This window comes from Natator depressus, chromosome 4, assembly GCF_965152275.1.
Source record: "Natator depressus isolate rNatDep1 chromosome 4, rNatDep2.hap1, whole genome shotgun sequence".
In the NCBI taxonomy this organism is placed as follows: Eukaryota; Metazoa; Chordata; order Testudines; family Cheloniidae; genus Natator; species Natator depressus.
In genome coordinates, this window is record NC_134237.1 from 30602269 (window position 1) to 30623260 (window position 20992).

Sequence of the window (20992 nt, forward strand, 5' to 3'; positions counted from 1 at the left end):
GAGATAGGAAGAATAGTAAAAGGCTAACATGTCTATTAGGAGCTTTATAATGATCTGAAAATAAAAAAGGAATCCTTCAAAAAATGGAAACATAGATGAATTACTAACAAGGAGTACAAAAGAATAGCACGAGCATGTACAGCCAAATCAGAAAGTCTAAGGCACAATGTGAGTTACATCTAGCAAGGGACATGAAAGGCAATAAGAAGAGCATCTATAAATATATTAGCAATATGAGAGAGACAAAGGAAAGTGTAGGCCTTCTAATTAAAGGAAGGCTAATAATGGAAGACATCAAGAAGGCTGAGATGTTTAATGCCTATTTTGCTTCCATCTTCACTAAAAAAGTAAATTGTGACCAGAAATTTAACTCAATTAATATTAATACGGGGAAAGAAATGCAAGACGGAATAGGGAAAGAACAGGTTAAAGAATATTTAGGTAAGTTAGATGTATTAAAGTCAGCCTGGCTTGATGAAATTCATCCTACGGTACTTAAGGAACTTGCTGAAGCAATCTCTGAACCATTAACAGTTATCTTTGAGAACCTATGGAGGATGGATGAGGTCCAAGAGGACTGGAGAAGGGCAAACATAGTACCTATCTTTAAAAGGGATAACAAAGAGGACCTGAGGAATTATAGATACTAAAGATACTAGAACAAATTATTAAACAATCAGTTTGTAAGTACCTAGAGGATAATAGGGTGGTAAGTAATAGGCAACATGGATTTGTCAAGAACAAATCATATCATACCAACCTAATTTCCTTCTTTGACAAGGCAACTGGCTAAGTGGATGGAGGGAAGCAGTAGACCTGATACCTTGATTTTAGTAAGGCTTTTGACACAGTCCCACGTGATATTCTCATAAGCAAACTAAGGAAATGTGATTTAGGTTAGATTACTATACAGCGGATGCAGAATTGGTTGAAATACCATATTCAGAGTAATTATCAGTAGTTTGCTGTCAAACTGGAGGGGGACATACCTAGTGGGGTCCCACAGGGGTCTGTCCTGGGTCCAGTACTTGTCAATATTTTAATTAATGACTTGGATAATGGAGTGGAGAATATGCTTATAAAATGTACGGATGACACCAAGCAGGGAGAGGTTGGTAGCACTTGGAGGACAGGATTAGAATTCAGAACAGCCTTGACAAACAGGAGAAATAGTCTGAAATCAACAGGATGAAATTCAGTTAAGACAAAGGCAAAGTACTTCACTTAGGAAAGAAAAATCAAACGTACAACTACAAAATGGGGAAAAACTGGCTAGGCAGTAGTATTGCTGAAAAGGATCTGGAGGTTATACTGGATCACAAATTGAGTATGAGTCAACAGTGTGATGCAGTTGCGAAACAGGCTAGTATTCTGGGCTGTATTAACAGGAGTGTCCTGTGTAAGACATACAAAGTAATTATCCTGCTCTGCTCAGCACTAGTGAGGCCTCAGCTGGAGTACTGCATCCAGTTCTGGGTGCCACACTTTCGGAAAGATGTAGACAAATTGGAGAGAGTCCAGAGAAGAGCAAAAAAAAACCTGTGAGGAAAGGGTAAAAAGACTGAGCATATTCAGCATTGAGAGAAGATGACTGAGGATGGATCTGATAACAATCTTCAAATATGTTAAGGGTTGTAAAAAAGAAGACTGTGATCAATTGTTCTCCATGTCTACTGACTGTAGGACAAGAAGTTCTCTGTTTAATCTGCAGCAAGTGAGTTTTATGTGAGGTGATGGGAAAATCTTTCTAACTATAAGGGTAGTTAAGTTCTGGAATAAGTTACCAAAAAAGGTTATGGAATCCCCATCATCGGAGGTTTTCAAGAACAGGTTGGACAAACACATGTCAGGGATGGTCTAGATATACTTAGTCCTGTCTCTTGAGGTCCCTTCCAGCCCTATATTTCGCTGATTCTCTGGCCCATAGAATTGATAGGTATTTAGGTGTCTAGAGATGCAGATAGGTACCTAACGCCCTCTGTGTTAACTCTACATCAGTGGGAGTTAGGCACTTATCTGCAACACTACGCACCTTAAATACCTTTTAAAATCTGGCAGGTTCCTTTTAGAGGCTGCTTTTGAAAATTTAGCCCTTAGATTTTATGCATTTGACTCTTCTTTAGGACAGGTCACACTATGAATTTTGTTCCAAGTTTTCACATATCACCTTGCCAGAAACTTGGAAAAGTAGAAGTGTTTAGTCACCTGTAAGAGCAACTGTTGCATCCAATGAAGTGAGCTGTAGCTCACGAAAGCTCATGCTCAAATAAATTGGTTAGTCTCTAAGGTGCCACAAGTCCTCCTTTTCTTTTTGTAAGAGGAACTGTATTTGTGATTTGTGTGAAAGGGATCTTTCTGTTAATCTGTGGGAAATTTAATGGAAATTGCTTTGGTATTTTCATCTAGAGTCAATGTAAAATGTGTTTTTTTCTTTTCACGTCTGCAGATCTTTTACGTCTGTCAGGACCAGCCATGCTACAGCAACAGCATACTCTTGCTAACAGCCCTCAGTCAAACCCTGTCAACTCTTACTCTGGTTCAGGTCCTGCCAATCCTTACATGCGGCTGCCTAATCCAGCCAGTGCTCATCCAAGCTCTTCATACACTTCAGATCTCTATGGAGGGTCCAACCCCATGAACCTTTATAGAACCTCGTCACAGCCTTCAGGGTCTTATTTGAATTCTTCCAATCCTATGAACCCTTATTCAGGATCATTAAGTCAAAATAACCAATATCCACCTTACCAATGCAATGGAAACATGCCTATGGACAACCTCCCCTCTTACTTGGGTTCCTACCCTTCACAACCTCAACACTTGGACTTATATAGGTATCAGAGTCAAGACCCTTTATCTAAACTAAGTCTGCCACCCATTCATACACTATACCAGCATAGACTTGGGAATAACCAGAGTTTTGGTCCCAAGTACTTGAATTATGGAAACCAAAATATGCAGGTAGACGCCTTCAATAATTGCACCAATAGACCAAATGTACACCACGCAGGGTCTTTTTCCCCTTACTCCACCCTTGAGGCTGACAGCCACTTTATGGATGTTGCCTCAAGATTAAAATCTAATTTTAGTAATCCAAGTATGGACTATACTTCCATGAATAAAAATGGTGAACATCCCCTACATCCACCTTCACATCTAGCACATGATTACCACTCAGCTTCAAGTATATTCAGTGGTCCTCCTCATTCACTACATCTCCAAAATAAGGATAGTGAAATGACTTCACACACAGCTAATGGGTTGTCTAATATGCTTCCAGGTCTTAACCACGATAGGACTACTCCCCAACATGGTTTAAATAAAACTGATAGTCTGAATCCAGAAAAAGCAGAGGATCCCGATGATGTCTGGTCAGATAGCGAGCACAGCTTTCTGGATGCAGATATTGGAGGAGTGGCAGTTGCCCCATCTCATGGGTCAATTCTCATTGAATGTGCAAAACGTGAGCTCCATGCAACGACCCCCTTGAAAAATCCCAACAGGAACCATCCCACCAGGATATCACTTGTCTTCTATCAACATAAGAGTATGAATGAGCCAAAACACGGTCTGGCTCTGTGGGAGGCAAAGATGGCTGAGAAGGCAAGAGAAAAAGAAGAGGAGTGTGAAAAATATGGTCCTGATTACGTGCCTCAAAAATCTTATGGCAAAAAATCAAAGCGGGAGCCTACTGAATCACACGAGCCCTCAGAACCAACATACGTGCGCTTTGTCAAGTCTCTTGCACAAAGGACTATGTCAGTCACCACAAACTCCACAGTAACTACATCTCCATATGCCTTTACACGGGTTACAGGGCCTTACAACAGATATATATAACTTCACACCTTTGTTGGTTACCTCATTTTAAAAAACAAGTTGTCAATAGAATAGTTCTCATTTAGGTTGCAGGGAGGGGTGGGCAGGGAAAGAAACAGTATTTTCATTAGACTTGTCAGTGGAAAAACCTCAGCACACCAGCAAAAAGAGGTAATCTTACCACCGCACTTATTTTCCACTGACTTGTAAGTGGTCACAGATGGCATGTGGAAACAAGACCAAAGCATCCTATGCAAAAAAAAAAAAAAGTGTTTCACAATTTACATTGAAAAACACTGGCTCCATTATTGGAAGAGAGAATCTGCAAATGTAACTTTTTTCCTTAGTTTTGCACATCTGTGACCACTTTTAATAATATCGACTTTGCATAGTCATGGAACAGGAGCAAAAAATTAAAATACTGTAGTATTACAACAGAAGGAATCTTAAAATACCATCTGGTGCTGTATCTATGATGTACTGAAATACTGGAATTATGGCTTTTTAACATGCAGTTTTTACTGTAATCTTAATAGTCTCTTGATTTTATTTAACAAAATAGATACATATAGAACATAATGAATAGACAGCAAAACACTGAATTTGTTTGGATATTCTAAAACATGGTGCTATCTAAGAAAATGGTGTCTTTATTATAACCGTTGAACAGTTAATGCCTTTATAATAGTTTAAAATGTTAATGGTGTATTCAAATATCCTTGAACAACAGGGGGGACCTTTTCATTCATGTTTTTATCAAATTTGCCTGTTACTAAAACACGCTTACTTTTTAACATATGGGAATTAAAGACCTCTGGATTTTGCTCATCCAGTCAAGTCCTGGTTAAGGGACAATAATATATATAGAGAGAGATTTTTTTTTTTAAATAGTGTTTCAGAAGCACTTTGTCTACCTAAGCTTGGCAACTTGAACAGTGCTAAGGTACTAAGACGTTAAAAGAAAGAAAGAACGTTTACTTTGATTTTAAAATGCAAAGAATTTTTTTTTAAAAAGCTTTTAAATACTTTTGGCTTTAGCCAGACATCTGCTGGTGGGCTACATATCCATTTTTAATAAGTCAGTTACAGTAGAAATGGGGTTTACTGGATACAAGGGAATACTTTAGTACACAACACATATTTTACTGGTGCTCATCTCTCACAGCTATATTGTAACAGTTTTTTACAATTATTATGACAAGTTTATTACTCAAATGAGTACAGTTTTAAGGAGAGAATTTTATAGTAACCACAGGTAATAATTGGCAGCATGTGACAGATTCTACAATTAGTTAGCTAAGGTTTCTGCTATTTCTAAAAGATCTGTATGCTTCTTCAGATAATTGAATGGCAGATTGTTTTTGTGTTGATAATTATGTAAATTGTGGTGTATGTCATTTCTCAGTGTAAGTGTCCTCTTTTCCAGGAAGATTGAGCAGACTGATGCCTACATAAAATTAATGAAGAAGGGTTAGTTCTGTGTGATTCCATTGATTAAATGGAGGGGAAAAGGCAGCTGGCTTGCTGTGGTGGTTTTAAATCATTAATTTCTATATAAAAAAAAGCAAAAGTTGTATAGTAAATTAAATTGTAAACAAAACCTTTTTTAATGCAATGCTTTAGTATTTTAGTACTGTAAAAATTTGTGTATATATATATGTATATATATACACACACACACACATATATATATATATATATTTGGGTTTGAAGCTGAATTCACATCATGGTGCTACTCAGCCTGCTACAAATATATCATAATGTGAGCTAAAAATACATTAAAAGATTTGAGTGATGTTCCTACTTGTCATATACCTCAACACTAGTTTGGCAATAGGATATTGAACTGAGAGTGAAAGTTTATAATATTGTATACCACCTCCCCCACCTCCCATAGCCTTTGAAAAAAATACCTTTTTTCTCAGTACTTGATATTTTAGCAAGTATAACTTGAACTTCAAGCTTTTTTTTTTTTTCCTAAAAATTCAGGGATATTTCAGCTCCTGTTCTCCTTATGCCAACATGTCACCTGTGTGTATGTAAGCTGTTGTAGGTTAATAAATATATTATTCTTGTGGGGTTTCTTTATTTTTTTCAGGGATTTAACTCTTCTCTTTTGAATCCCTCTTCTACTTTTACTTGTATATGTATTGATGTAACAAACTAATTTTGTAAATTTGTTAGCTCTTTTTATTGTAATGAAAGTGTTTAAAAGTTTTAGACTTGTTTTGCCTATTTCAAACAAAGAAAGTAGAATGCACTGAGCTAATTAAAGGGAAAATTGTAAGGCAGAGGTTTGGCAAGTGACCGTTTGCTAGAGTGTTTCAAATCGCTCTCTAAACAAGGCTTCTGGGATACTGTAATGAATAAAATAATTTTTTTTAAAAAGGTACAGTCTATATGAGGGCTTCCCTAAACAAGCAAACCTCCATCACTTAGATATTTGTTGTGCAATATACTGTAAGATTGATCTAAACACATATTGTCTAGCAGAATTACAAACTAATTCTATTCAATAAAAGGAGGCCTTTTGGTTTTATTGGTCAAATATTTATATTCTGGCAATTTTTGAAATTCTTAATATGTGGCTTTAACCACTATAAATACAAAATTTTTTAAAAAATGTTTGTTTTCATTGAAACAGGAGTTTCAAGTTTTTAAAACCTTAACTATAATTTCCTTATGTATTAGGTTAATTAAATCATTAAATTTAATCTCTTGATTTTTTTTTATTTGAATCATATCCATCATGCCATCCATAGTTGATGTTTGGTTAATATACCATTCACTGTCATTTGCCAAACTGCTGGCAAACAATAGCAGGAAGCTTAGTTGGGGATTCAATTATGTATTGTAAATACCTGAACTGTAATTTAGGTGTACAGAACCCTGCCTCAAAATGAATGAAAAAGCAGACATAAAATTGCGTGTATAGGATTATCAGGTTGACTATAGCCATACTTGAAGATGCTTCTGAGTGGTGTCAACTTTACTTGAATGAATTTTTCATCTTGATTGATGCACAGTGGTGTAAAGTTCACTTCTAAAGCTAGTGGTTAACTTGTGTAGGAAACTTTAGCAGTTTGACACTAAGGTAATGAACTTCTATGTGTGTTTTCCATGCTTATGTTCTACTTTTTTTTTTTTAAACTTTAGTTTCACTCATTTTTATGAAATGTTTGGTAAGTCTATAAAAATCTGAGGATGGTTATAAATACTGTAAGTATTGTAATGTAATGAATGCAGGTTATTTTAAAGCTGTTTATTATTATATCATTCCTGATAACGCTGAGATGTGGGTGTTTTTAATAAAATTTATATTTATTTAATGCACTCTAAAGTCTGTCTTACAGAAACTTGTCTTTCATGATGAATAATTTTTACCAAGCACATACAGCCAACAAGAGAACATATACAATTCTGGTTTGCTCGGGTCAAGGAAGAGGTCAGTAAACTGAAAAGGATTTGAAGAAGCCAAAGAAAAATGATTTAAAAGTGTGACGGGTTGGGTCACAGAAACCCCCTTGGGACTGCCATCTGATGTGCTGAGACTACCTCTGAGCCCGTTTTCCCTGGCAGCTTTGGACTTCAGTACCCTGCGTGGTTGTGTCAGACACGCTAGCCTGCTACAAACCCACACCCAGGTCTGAACCACGTCCCCCAAAAGCTGCAGGCTTAACTGAAAACAGCTTAAGAAGTGTTCCTGTTGCCAACCCAGATACCCAGTTCCCAATGGGATCCAAACCCCCAATACATGCGTTTTACTCTGTATAAAGCTTATATAGGGTAAACTCATAAATTGTTTGTCCTCTATAACACTGATAGAGAGATATGCACAGCTGTTTGCTCCCCCAGGTATTAATACTTGCTCTGGGTTAATTAAATAAGTAAAAAGTTATTTTCTTAAATATAAAAAGTAGGATTTAAGTGGTTCCAAGTAATAACAGTCAGAACAAAGTAATTTACCAAGAAAAATAAAAACATGCAAGTCTAAGCCTAATACAGTAGGAAACTAAATGCAGGTAAATCTCACCCTCAGAGATGTTCCAGTAAGCTTCTTTTGCAGACTAGACTTCCTCCTAATCTGGGTCCAGCAATCACTGACACCCCAGTAGTTACTGTCCTTTGTTCCAGTTTCTTTCAGGTATCTCTTTGGGGCTGCTGAGGTTATCTTTTGAGCTAGCTGAAGACAAAATGGAGGGGCTTTTAGGGCCTTTTATATCCTCTCTCTTGTGCAACATCACAGCCACAAGATGTGGTCTCTAGCCACCTGGGCAAGTCACATGTCTATGAATGATTCAGCTTTTTGCAGGCCGACGCCATTGTTTACATTGTTAGTTTGAACGTTCCCAGGAAAGCTCAGATGTGGATTGGCATCTTCCAAAGTCCATTGTCAGTTAAGTGTTTCTTGACGGGGCACTTACTGAGAATAGTCCTTTCTTAAGAAGCTGACCAAATGCTTCACTGAGGCTACTTAGAATCAAAGAAATATATAGCCAATATTCATAACTTCAAATACAAAAATGATACATGCATACAAATAGGATGAATATATTCAGTAGATCATAACCTCTGCAGAGATATTTTACATGGCATATCTAGCATAAAACATATTCCAGTTATGTCATATTTACATTCATAAGCATATTGCTATAAAGCATTATGGGGTGCAATGTCACAAAAGGACTGCAGAAATTTGGAGAAACTAAAGTTAAATAGGTATTTCTTTGCTAAATGCAGCTAAGGGGAAAACATAACTATTAAATACTTAAAGTTTGAAGCCACAAAAGAAATATTATTTAGGGTGGGTTAAGAAGGATAGTCTAACTAATTACTCCTGATACAGTTGAGTACAAGAAAGTTTAGGCTGAACATGGGGAAAAATCTAATGGTCTAACTGTTTAAAATCTAAAATATTGCACTCTGAAACTGTCTGAATGTTCTGCAAGCTGCATGACTTCAGTCATTGAGAGGCTTGACAAACACAGTGGGCCAGAACTAGTGCACATCAGCATAGTTCCATTGACCTCACTAATACCAGCTTCACTAACACCTGTTTTGGAGCTGGCTAAGAAAATTTAAATGAGGGAATAATCCCACTGACTTTATTGGTACAAGAATATAATTATGGCCATACTGAGTCCGACCAATGGTCCATCTAGTCGAGTATCCTGTCTTCTGACAGTGGTCGGCACCAGATACTTCAGAAGGAATGAACAGGACAGTTTATCGAGTGATCCATCCATTATCCAGTCCCACCTCCTGGCAGTCAGAGGTTTAAGATACACCCAGAACATAGGGTTGCATCCCTGACAATATTGGCTAATAACCATTGATGGACCTATTCTCAATGAACTTATCTAATTCTTTTTAGAAACCAGTTATACCTCTGGCATCCCCTGGCAATGAGTTCCAAAAATTGCACATTGTGTGCAGAAGTACTTCCTTATGTTTGTTTTAAACCTGCTGCCTATTTAATTTCATTGGGAGGCCCCTGGTCCTTGTATTACATGAAGGGGAAAAATATTTCCTTATGCACTTTCTCCACACCATTCATGATTTTACAGAGTTCTATAATATATCCCTGTGACGGGATTCCTGGGGTGCAGCCTTGAACTGTGGGACTGCTGTGCCCTCTTAACTCTCTAGCCTGGGCTGTCTCTCACAATGCTTTTGCTAGTGACAAGCAGCAACCCCGCCCCCCCCAGGCCCTGTTATCAGCACAACTGCATGTGGAGCCCCACACCCATCTAGATTGCATGAATGCTCTCAAAACCACTTATGAATCACACAGAGAAAGACACCAGCCAAATCCACCCAGTTCCCAGCCTTGTACCTCAGAAATATACCATCTTGCACTGCTCAAGACCCTTTCTTGAGCAATGCAAGTTTATTAATTGGTTCACCACTTCATCAATGGAAAGTGGATATACTTTGTAAACCTGCGCAGATTAACCACACACTTCGGGCAAACTCACTGGTAAAAATAAACAGTAAAACAAGTTTCTTGATTACAAAAGAGTGATAGGCAAAAAGGCAGAGTGGTTACCAAATTTTTTTATATTATATATATATCCCTTATCACACTAGACCAGCGGTTCTCAACTGTGTGTCATGACCCCATTTTAATGGGGTCACCAGGGCTGGCTTAGACTTGCTGGGCCCCTGAGCTGAAGCCAAAGCCCGAGCCCCACCGCCTGAGGCTGAAGCCAAAGCCTGAGGGTTTCAGCCCTGTGCATTGGGACTCAGGTTACAGGCCCCCTGCCTGGGGCTGAAGCCCTTCTTTGGGCTTCAGCTTTGCCCCCTTCCACCTCCGCCCAGGGCAGTGCGGCTCAGGCGGGCTCAGGCTTCGGTCCCCCCTCCTGGGGTTATGTAGTAATTTTTGTCAGAAGGGGGGCATGGTGCAGTGAAGTTTGAGAACTCCTGCACTAGACAGTATTTAGATCAAGCAATGTTCTCGCCCCACTGGATCTTACAGTCCTTAATATACAGGTTTCTCCCTTAAACCTGGGCAGTCTCCTCTGTTGAAACCATCAGTCTTCTGAGCGCCCTTGTTGCTTGCAGCATAGGTGGGGGGGGAGGAGAAAAGGCCAAGCATGAGGCCCCTGTGTTCTGTTTTATACCCTTAGTTCATGTGCTTGGAGAACACAAGTCCAGGCATGTCTGGTGGGCATTGCTGAGTCACCACCTGGCAAGGCTGAGCAATTCCACTGGTGTGGCCTTGCGCAGGTGAGTCCTTGCGTTGTAGCTCCCTTGCTGGACAATGGCTGTTGGTAGTTTTTCAACACACACCCAGGTGTTGGTTATCCCCCCTGGTTATCGTCTTTGGGGAGCTAATGTCTGGGCACTTCCCACACCCACAGCATTTTTACTGCTATTGTTACCCATGCATACTGGATTCAAGCTAGCTTGGGTAGGCTAACCCATACACACTTTTTTGCTGTGTAGCCATGCCATTAAGTTTGAAAAGCCACCTATCTCCTTACACGAGGCCCTGTATCAGCAAAACACTTAAACACAAACTTTGTCCCATTAAATTCTACTTGAAGAGGCTTTTTGTGTGTGTAAAATAAGGAAGGTAGTGTGATATTTCAGGCCTTAACGCCAAGTAGAATTGCTTTTTCCTCATATTCACGTAGATCAACATTGTTGAAATCATTTAGGGTGCCACACTTTATACTAATCCAAAGCTAAAGCACTTCTTTGCACTGAAAATGTTCTAAATTGCTCTAGATTCAGATTAAGCAGAAAACAAATATTAGCGTGCCTGGATGAACTTCAAATGCTCATGAAAGCGACTAAGCCAAGTTCCTATAAACCTGGCTAATGCCTTAGATCTTTGTAATGTCTACAAAATAAGACAACTTAGAACAAGATTTCTTCAGACATATTTGAGTTACACATATCCAAAACTGAGGAGTGGATCATGGGGTGTTGTTTTTTTAATGTATACAAGTAGAATTCAAAAGCAATTATAGTGATTTTGCTCAAACGTCTGAGATAATGCCCAGCTTGGAAATATCAGTCACAAAGAAAGTTATGACCTATTAAAAATGGAAGCCTTCGTCCCAGTATGGATTACCTACCATTAATCTAAGACACACATTAGGAAATATTTTAAAAACAAAACCTTTTACCTACATGGGCCACAAAGTGGGGAAATTAAACTCTGGATTCAAATGTGTAGTTTGTTTCCTGGGCCTATCTATGTATAATAAAGATACACGCGCCACCTTTTATTCATGTCTTGAACTCAGTGGGATCATTCAGATGAGTAGTAGTATTTAAATGTTTGCGGAACTGGGGGGCCTTAGTTTCTTCTGTGCTTATGCTATGCATATCGTGCTTGTCTTGCTGACGTTTACTTCAGTTCAAACAGTGCAGATGTTAAAAATGATAAATTTCAGTTTGCGAGTGAATTAATACTCTATTATTTTACTGACATGGCTAAGAACTTTGCATAAAAAATATGCATCTGAAATTTCTTTTACACCCAACTACATTTACCTTATTCAGCAACTAATCATTTTGTTCTTTGAGACATACAGTAGTTGACAACTTTGTCTCAGAAAGAGTGGCCTGACAATTTTATTTTTCCAAGAGCCAATTGATAATTTTCTCCATCACTCACCACCAGATATTTTGTTTTTCAACTGACCTCATGTACTTAAGCAAGTCCCTTCACTTTTGGTCTGTGACTTTTTTCTCTCACTTTGTTTGGTTAAGATAAATATTGTGAAAGGAATTAACTGCTTGTGATGGTTCAACAGAATTAAACTTTACGTTCTGCCTAATAGTGACCTGCATAGGGAAAATAAAGTTGTATAAAAGAGGCCTGAGAAGGTTTGCTGTTGGTGAGTTTTTCAATTTTTTCCCCTGCTTTCAAAAAAAAAAACCCAAACAAAGAAAACTCCCCAGTTGTTATGAAATGTCTTTATTAACGCTCCACCATCATCACTTTATGCTATCCTTCAATTAAGGAGAGAGAATTCAGTCCACATAAATTGAGCTCTCCAAACAGTATTACAGAAAAACCAGATGTGATATTTCTGATATTAAAGGTAATAAGCAATAATATCAATATAAATAAAATAAATAAACATTTCAGCCCTTGTTTACACATCATGATAAGAACACAATGATTCAAAAGAAGTCATAAAACCCTTCATGAAGCTCTCTTCTAAAAACATGACACTTTTCAATTTAATTAGCATTGGATTCAAACAGATTATAGACTCATAGACTTTAAGACCAGAAGGGACCATCATGATCACCTAGTCTGACCTCCTGCACATCGCAGGCCACAGAACCTCTCTTTGAGTTCAACTTTTTGAAACTTCTACTGTGTTTTAATTTAAAATATCCTGTCTCTCTCTTTTAAAGAACTAATTTCTAATAGACTCATAGTCAAAGTCAATCCTACAGCCCCACTTGGGCCTGACTAGCTATAATGAGGTAAAAACTACTTGTGTCTTGTCTCCACTAGGATTTTGCAGTGAATTAGCTATTTCAATGTGAAACACACATTTCTTTTTTGTAGTCAAGACATAGCCTCAGGCTCCTAAATCACTTAAAAGCTGACATGGTGGCAGAGATGGTAGGGTTCCCTCCCCACTCTGAACTCTGGAGTACAGATGTGGGGACCCTCATGAAAGACCCCCTAAGCTTATTTCTACCAGCTTAGGTTAAAAACTTCCCCAAGGCACAAATTCTTCCTTGTCCTTGGACGGTATTGCCGCCACCACCAAGTGAATTAGACAAAGATTCAGGAAAAGGACCAGTTGGAGTTCTTGTTTCCCCAAAATATCCTCCCAAGCCCCTTCACCCCCTTTCCTGGGGAGGCTTGAGAATAATATACCAACCAAATAGGTAAACAAGGTGAGCACAGACTGGACACTAAAAACCAATTAGGTTCTTAAAAACAGAACTTTATTATAAAGAAAAAGTAAAAGAAGCACCTCTGTAAAATCAGGAAGGAAGGTAATTTTACAGGGTAATAAGATTTAAAACAGAGAGCATTCCCCTCTAGGCAAAACTTTAAAGTTACAAAAAACAGGAATAAACCTCCCTCTTAGCATAGGTAAAATTCACAAGCTAAAACAAAAGATAATCTAATGCATTTCCTTGCTATTACGTACAATTTGCAATCTTAGATGCTTATTTCAGGTAGCGTTTTAGGAGAATTTTTTTCCTGCCCTGGTCTCTCTCTTTCCTGGAGAGAACAACAAAGAGAGCACAAACAAAACCTCCCCCCGCCCCCAACCGAAAGGATCTTCTTCCCTTATTGGTCCTTTTGGTCAGGTGCCAACCAGGTTATTTGAGCTCCTAACCCCTTACAGGTAAAGGAGGGATTTTATGTTACCCTTAGCTGTATGTTTATGACAGACCACATAAAGGAAGTAGATCTGTCGGGTAAGAAGATCTCATTTTTTCCATATTCATTTTGTGAGGTAGAACCTCAGCATCAAGTTTCAAATACCCAGATTCCCTGCAAACAAAAGTTCAAATCCCAGTAGGGTTGATTCCGTCCTTCATCCAAGTTAAAAGAATTTCATGTGGGTCTTGCAGGAAAGACCTTTAAAACCTAGGTCCTCTCTGCTCTGCATGTAATTTAAAGAAGCCATGGTTCTTTTAATCCCACTGGCCTTGACCAAATATCTCTCCCTGATCCTCCCTGCTATGCTGTGTATTGATTGGTTACCACTGTTCACACAGGAGAGTGCATTTTAGTGGACCTTTAGGATTATAATTTGTGGCAATCAGAAGGTGCTAAGCATTCACTTACCAATGTACTTACTTCAGGTAAAGAAAAAATTACACTGAGGTATAGGGAGCAGCCAGATGATTTAGGAATCAGAACATTCTGAATTCTAGTTCTTACTTTCACACTGACTCCACCAGTGGCTTTGGGCAAGTCACTTAACTTCTCTGTCTCAGATTCCCTGGCTCTTGTGAAGATTAATTGGATAACAACCATAAAGTGCCCTGGCCATGAAAAGAGTGCTACATATTAGATCCTTCTGAAGCCTTAGGCATCAAAACCAACTGATGGAACCAAGGATCTAATATTAGGAGAGTAGATAGTTGCAATGATCAACCTCCACTGCTGTGGTGCCTATCTAATGGTGACAATAGAGGGGACAAAAAAATTAAAATGGGATTTTAAAAGGCCTTCCATGGCATACTGCAGTACAGACATTCTCAACAGTATGGACTCTAGACATCAAAGAAAATGAGACAAAGTTGTTTTTCTGCCAGATGACTGCTTAAAGGACACTGTGAACTGCTTGCAGATTTGTAATCTTTATTTTCAGCTGATGGAGATTTTGTTGAGTTGGTAGCATCACATACTTTCCAGTGTTCACAGATAGTGTCACGGTTGCTGTGATATCTGTTAAATTCAGAACAAAGCCTGAAGATTTAAAATGCATTTTTGATAACAAAGAATGTGCTTTAAAAATAGCCAGCTTATTTAGCTCTCTCCTTCTCTATTGTCTGCAACATCTTACAGTGCATGAAAAAAGCATTGCCTCCACCACTGTGCTTATTATTGCTATTTCACAGCTATTGCTTTGTCACCACCACCATCTGTTCCTAATTGAACTTGAAATTAAGTAGGTAAATTAATCAATAAAATTAAAAGTTTAGCCAATTTCTTCATCTATGCATCAGTTACATTGATTTCTCCCACATACAACTCTGGGAAAATAACTTGCTAATAAACTTGTCCTCCCTCTGATGGTTGGCTTTACAGTAGCAATGCAAAAATGTGTTGGGTCCTGTGTAAACAGAGTCTTTACAAATCTCAGCAACAGCGTGGACCATTTTAAAATCAAATGTTTAAGAATCAGAACATTTGTTATTTATGGAAACTTTAACTTAATTTTAACTATTAACTTTTTCTTTGTTAATATTAATGAATGTTTGGGGGAGGTCCTCAGAGTCCATCTTATGATCATTTTCTATGCAAAGATGATACAGTCCATTAGTTCTGATAGGACAATACGTCTGGTAACAAATTAGGATATTATAACTTGATTGCATGAAGAAGTCTGATGGAACAGAGTAGATGGAAGGAAACATTTTGTACTTAAACAAAGAGCTCCTAAGCACTAACTGTGGAGGGGGACGGGGGCTTTAAATTACCTTCCAGAAAGAACTGAAATAGGAAAATTATGTGATCTCCTCAGAGGAGGGGCTTTTCTAAGTATGGCCCTGATGCAGGAAGCATTTACACATGTGCTTAAGGGGCTGCCCATAAATTACATAACACATTAAGGCGGTGGTGCTTCATTTTGTATGTTTTTTTTCAGTGTTGCAAAGTGTTCCATACGGTGGGTGGACACCCCCTAACTTCATACAGGAGTAGTTCAATTGACTTTACTGAGACTACTCATGTGCATAAAGTTAAGCACATGTGTAAGTGCTTGCAGAAGAGGACTAATATATGCCTTTTTAGATAAGAGTATCAGCTGCTAGTTTTTTCCCTGAGAAAGACCCCAGTTAATTCTTCTAGTTACAGCTGGGATATATGATAAATGTGTTTTCTGAGTTGGACTAATTGCTTCTTTATATAAATCGCACAACGCAGTTTGTTGGTTTTGTCTCTAGAGAGAACATTGCACTCATCGAGATTTTTTTAAATAAATACACATGACTGGAAATATCACAAAACCCAGATTCCCTACAGATATGATTGTTGTCTATTTGGTCATATTTGATTGCACAATTCCAGTACATATGACTCAACAAAGTCAGAGACTCGATGTCTGCTGCAAGAACTGTACTGATATTAGCTTCTAGTGAATAGTAAATTAACTGAGTTCTTATTCTATCAGCTAAAGTAGATACATTTATATACCATAAAAGAAACCGATCATAAAGTTAACATATGTTCGCCCTTCTTCCTGTAATGGGAAGAAGTGAAACCTAGCCCAAGTAGAAGTTCTAGAGATCCTGGGTGTGAAACCTGACCTTCTCAAAGGCCCCTCATCTCCCTTCTGTTTTTGGTACAAACCATTTCTATAGTTCTTACCCTGAGCACATTTTCAAGGGATGGGGGAAACTGACTTGAGGTTAATCCCTTGTTCACTGGGGCAGTGCCCCTATATCGTATGGCAAGGTTGGGTACCCAGTCTCATAGGATTGGGTTGAACACCAACTGAGAGAAAGATTGACCCATGCATGCTAGCCTGAGACTGGAGATCTAGGTTCAATTCTCTGTTCTTAAAGATTTCCTGTGTGACCTTGGGCAAGTCACTGAGGCCTGGATCCACCAAGGAACTTTGATGCCTTATTTTCAGGTGCCTAGAAAATCCCAGGAACAACACTGCAATCCACAAAACCTGAGTTAGGTATCTAGGGTTCCTATACAATGCCTGGGGAGAGCTAGGCACCTAAGAATGTCATTCACATTCTTAGGTGGGGAGCTGCCTGTGCTAGCCAAATGGAGATGTTGACAAGAGAGGTATGTTCTCAGCTCTACCCCTCTCACAGAAATAGGTGCCTAAGTGTGGGCCAAAGAGGGGTGCCTACCTTTGCTAGTGGCCCACAACTGGGAACCCCTCTCCTGGAGTCAGACAGCTTATACACCAAAGTCATGTCTTGTAAAAATGTGTTAGGAGCATGGGTGGCGGATATAATAGGCCAGGAGAGGCTCAGCCTCCCCTGGTGCTGTCACGGCTGCCGGACCCTCAATTGTGGGATTCGGGGGGGAAGTTTCTGATTTATTATGCCCCATGCAGGTTCTGGGCTGGCTGAGGAGGCGGTATGTGCTATTTAGCTTCCTGGGTTCATCAGTAATCTCCCTGGACTCCTCAGCCGCCCCGTCACATGCATGGGGCATAATAAAAAGCTTCTTCTGGACCTGAGAGATACTTTTCCATGGGCGGGTTGGGATCAGGGGAGGGGAGGAGCGGCACAGCTGCAGCTGGCCCAGGACTCCTCTGAAAAGGTGTGGGGGGGGTGCTTGGGACTTCAGCCAGCCTGGGGCTCCTCCAGCTGGCCCAGGGCTCCTCCGGCCAACTGGGGGCGGGGGGCACTCAGGGCTCCACCCGCAGAGAAGGGGCAGGGGATCTCAGGGCTCCAGCCCTGGTGGCGGGGAGGAAGCGGTGGAGCCAGGGCTAACCTTCCCAAAGGGGGGCTCCACGCCCATGGTTAGGAGCCTGTCTCATTCCCCACAAAATGGAAAGAGCTGGAGGGAGGGGATGATGGTGCCACCTTATAACTTTTAGTGTAATGGTTAGAGCATATTCACATATTCATAAATGGTCTGGAAAATGGGTGAACAGTGAAGTGGCAAAAATTGCAGATCATACAAAATTACTCAAGATAGCAGTCTGCTTTGGACTTAACTAAGAGTTACAAAGGGATTTCACAAAACTGGGTGACTGGGCAACAAAATGGCAGATTAATTTCAATGTTGATAAGTGCAAAACAGTGCACATTGGAAAACACAATCCAAACTATATATGCAAAATGATGGGGTCTAGATTAGCATTTACGACTCAAGAAAGATCTTGGAGTCACTGTGGATAGTTGTCTGAAAACATCTGCTGAGTGTGAGGTGGCAGTCAAAAAAGCTAACCAAATGTTAGAAACCATTAGGAAAGGGATAAATAATAAGACAGAAAATATCATAATGCCACTATAGAAATCCATGATATGCCCACACTCTGAATACTGTGTGCCGTTCTGTTCACCCCATCTGAAAGAAAATATTAGAATTTGAAAAGGTACAGAAAAGGGCAACAAAAATGATTAGGAGTAGGGAACAGCTTCCATGTGAGGAGAGATTAAAAATACTGGGACCATTCAGTTTAGAAATGAGATGATTAATGTGGGATATGACAGAGCTCTATAAAATCATGAATGGTGTGGAGAAAGTGAATAGAGAAGCGTTATTTACCCCTTCACATAACACAAGAACCAGGGGTCAACCAATGAAATTAATAGGCAGCAGATTTAAAGCAAACATAAGGAAGTATTTCTTCACAAATAGCACAGTCAATCTGTGGAACTCATTGCCAGGGGATGTTGTGAAGGCCAAAGATATAACTGGGTTCAAAAAAGCATTAGGTAAGTTAATGAAGGATAGGTCCATCAATGATTATTAGCCAAGATGGTCAGGGATGCAACCCCATGCTGTGGATTTCCCTAAACCTCTAACTGCAAATAGCTGGGTATGGACAACACTCAATAATTGCCCTGTCCCATTCATTCTCTGTGAAACATCTGGCATTGGCTATTGTTAGAAGACAGGATACTGGGCTAGATGGACCATTGGTCTGACCCAGTATGGCCATTCTTACGGTCTTATATTCACTTCCCTATGAGAGGTGTTGTGAAGATATCCATGTTACAGACTGTGAGTGCTCAGATACTTTGGTAATGGGGACTAATGTATGTACCTTAGATAGAAATGGAGGAATTTGTTTTCCTTTCCTGCTTATCTTAAGTCTGGAGTAGCCCTAACCGTTTTGCCAGCCAGGGTGGAAAAGCATTTTTAGGCCACCCCTCCACAGTGGCCAACCAAAACAAATAAAAAACAAACAAACAAAAACCCACAACACACCTGGTCCATCAGCAGAATAAACAAAAATAATGTTTGTGCCTAGGGTGTCCACCCCTAGAACCAGCCCTGTGTTAACTCATTTCACTTTCATATTTGAAAATTTATCCCTAAGGAAAAGATCTTGCTAATTGGACCTGCATTTTTTCCTACTTCTTCAGCCCTGTTTAAGGGGTTTGCTTTTGGAATTGTCCCCCTACTTGCATGATCTCCCAACCCCCTCAAAGAATTGTGGTCTGCTATCAATCCATACCTGATGGGGGGGCGGGGGAGAACGTTCTCCATAAAATGTTCCAGTTTATCTAGCCCACCTGAAAACATGTACAGACAAGAATAGCTGCTCAGCATGTGTGGAAAATTGTTTTACTAAATGTGGAGAGGAAAGCATTGATTTAAACTCATGGACATGAGAAGTTGAAATTGCAGAGAGTTGCCATAGTGCTCTTGCTGCTGTGAAATCTGAAAGGAGTGGAATGGTTGCTCATTTGGAGGCCAACATAAAGGCAATGAAAGAAGCCAAAATTACTTTTCTGAATTTCCCCTCACTTCAGTTATAATTGGGCACCCCGAGGTATTCTGTTCTCAGCCACAGTGACGAGCAATCAGACCTGATGTTGCATACATAGAAGATATCACAGCATTGACGACCTGGGCAACTTTTGAATTGATTTCTCATAATGTGATCAATAAAATATTTCAGTATGGCCAGTGAAATCCTGTGCGCATCACCAGGAGATAGGAAAGATGCTGTCATCTGTCTGCAAAAGAACAAATATAGATCTGCTGACCTGTTGCTAATAAAGATCTATAGCAAATTATTTCTTTCCTGATGCCTTATGATACCACAACTAGTATTTTATTTGCCGGCTTTAAAGAAGTGCCACACAGTTCTACAAAAGCATAGCTTGTTGTCTGCAACAGTAACATTTAATGCAAAAAGAATAGCCTCCAGCTTTATGCACACACTGTCTGTCTCATCATTTGAAGCTAGCTGTAAAAAAGTGCTAAACAAAATATTCCATTGTGCAAAACTCCTCTGAGCCTCCTTCATGACATAATTGCCCTGATTAAAAGTCTCTACAATGTCTCACAGAGACTGAAATGCTGCAGAGAAGTGCATCTAAAATTTCTTTGCCAGCTCGATGGGCATTAAGGGCAACATCATTACAAACTGGGGATAGCAAATGACAAAAAACTACTTGAACATTTTTCTTAGATGATGAGGCTGTAGTCAAGGCAAAAGGATTATCCACTGTTACAGCAGACTTAAATGTGCATTTGTTTTATCTCAGAGTCGAAACAAGTTAATAAAAAATTAAGCTTTCTTTACTGAAGTCTAACACCAAATATTCAAAAGGCTGCCCCTGTGATTCTCTCGGCAGGGGAAAAATATGAAACAACTTTGTAAAAGGTCTACAGAATTCGAGAGCTACATGGCCTAAATATGCCAAAAGGGACTAGTGATTTTGGGGTGCTTCCACTTTTGAGTACCCAATTTTTAACAGGTTCTAAGGTCACTATATGTAAAAGAAAACAGAGTCAAATATAGTAAAATATCTTAAATGACTCAAACTGTACCACAGAATCTCTATGGATAGAAATTCCATGCTTGAATAATAAGAGTATAGCAGTAGGAATATGCTATCGACTACCTGACCAGGACAGTGATTATGAAATGTTCAGGGAGATTAGAGAGGCTACAAAAACAGAAAACTCAATAATTATGGATGATTTCAACTATCCTTATACTGACTGGGTACATGTCACCTCAGGATGGGATGCAGAGATAAAATTTCTAGAAACCATTAATGACTTTCTTGGATCAGCTAGTTCTGGAACCCACAAGAGCAGAGGCAATTCTTCAGGATCTGGTCCAAGAGGTGAATATAGACAATCAGCTGGAAATAGCAACCGTAATGTAATTAAATTTAACATCCTTGGGGGTGGGGGTGTGAGGCAGGAAGTACCAAAGAAACTCACCCACAGTAGCACCTAACTTCAAAAAGGGGAACTACGCAAAAATGAGGAAGCTAGTTAAATAGAAATTAAAACTAACAGTCACAAGAGTGAAATGCCTGCAAGCTTCAGGGAAACTTAAAAAACACC

General features: G+C 39.3%; 1 protein-coding gene across 2 annotated transcripts in view; it reads left to right on the plus strand.

Annotated features, from left to right (window-relative positions):
• The window catches only part of TET2 (tet methylcytosine dioxygenase 2), an 86651-nt gene extending 79540 nt beyond the window's left edge, over window positions 1-7111 (plus strand). Inside the window, exon 10 of one of the 2 annotated variants that reach the window (XM_074950700.1) lies at window positions 2447-7111. In XM_074950700.1, coding sequence (XP_074806801.1) covers window positions 2447-3837 — 1391 coding nt within the window. In that variant the 3' untranslated portion in view covers window positions 3838-7111. The remainder of the gene's footprint in view (window positions 1-2446) is intronic. The other variant, XM_074950701.1, reaches the window with a different exon arrangement.
• The last annotated feature ends 13881 nt before the right edge of the window (window positions 7112-20992 follow it).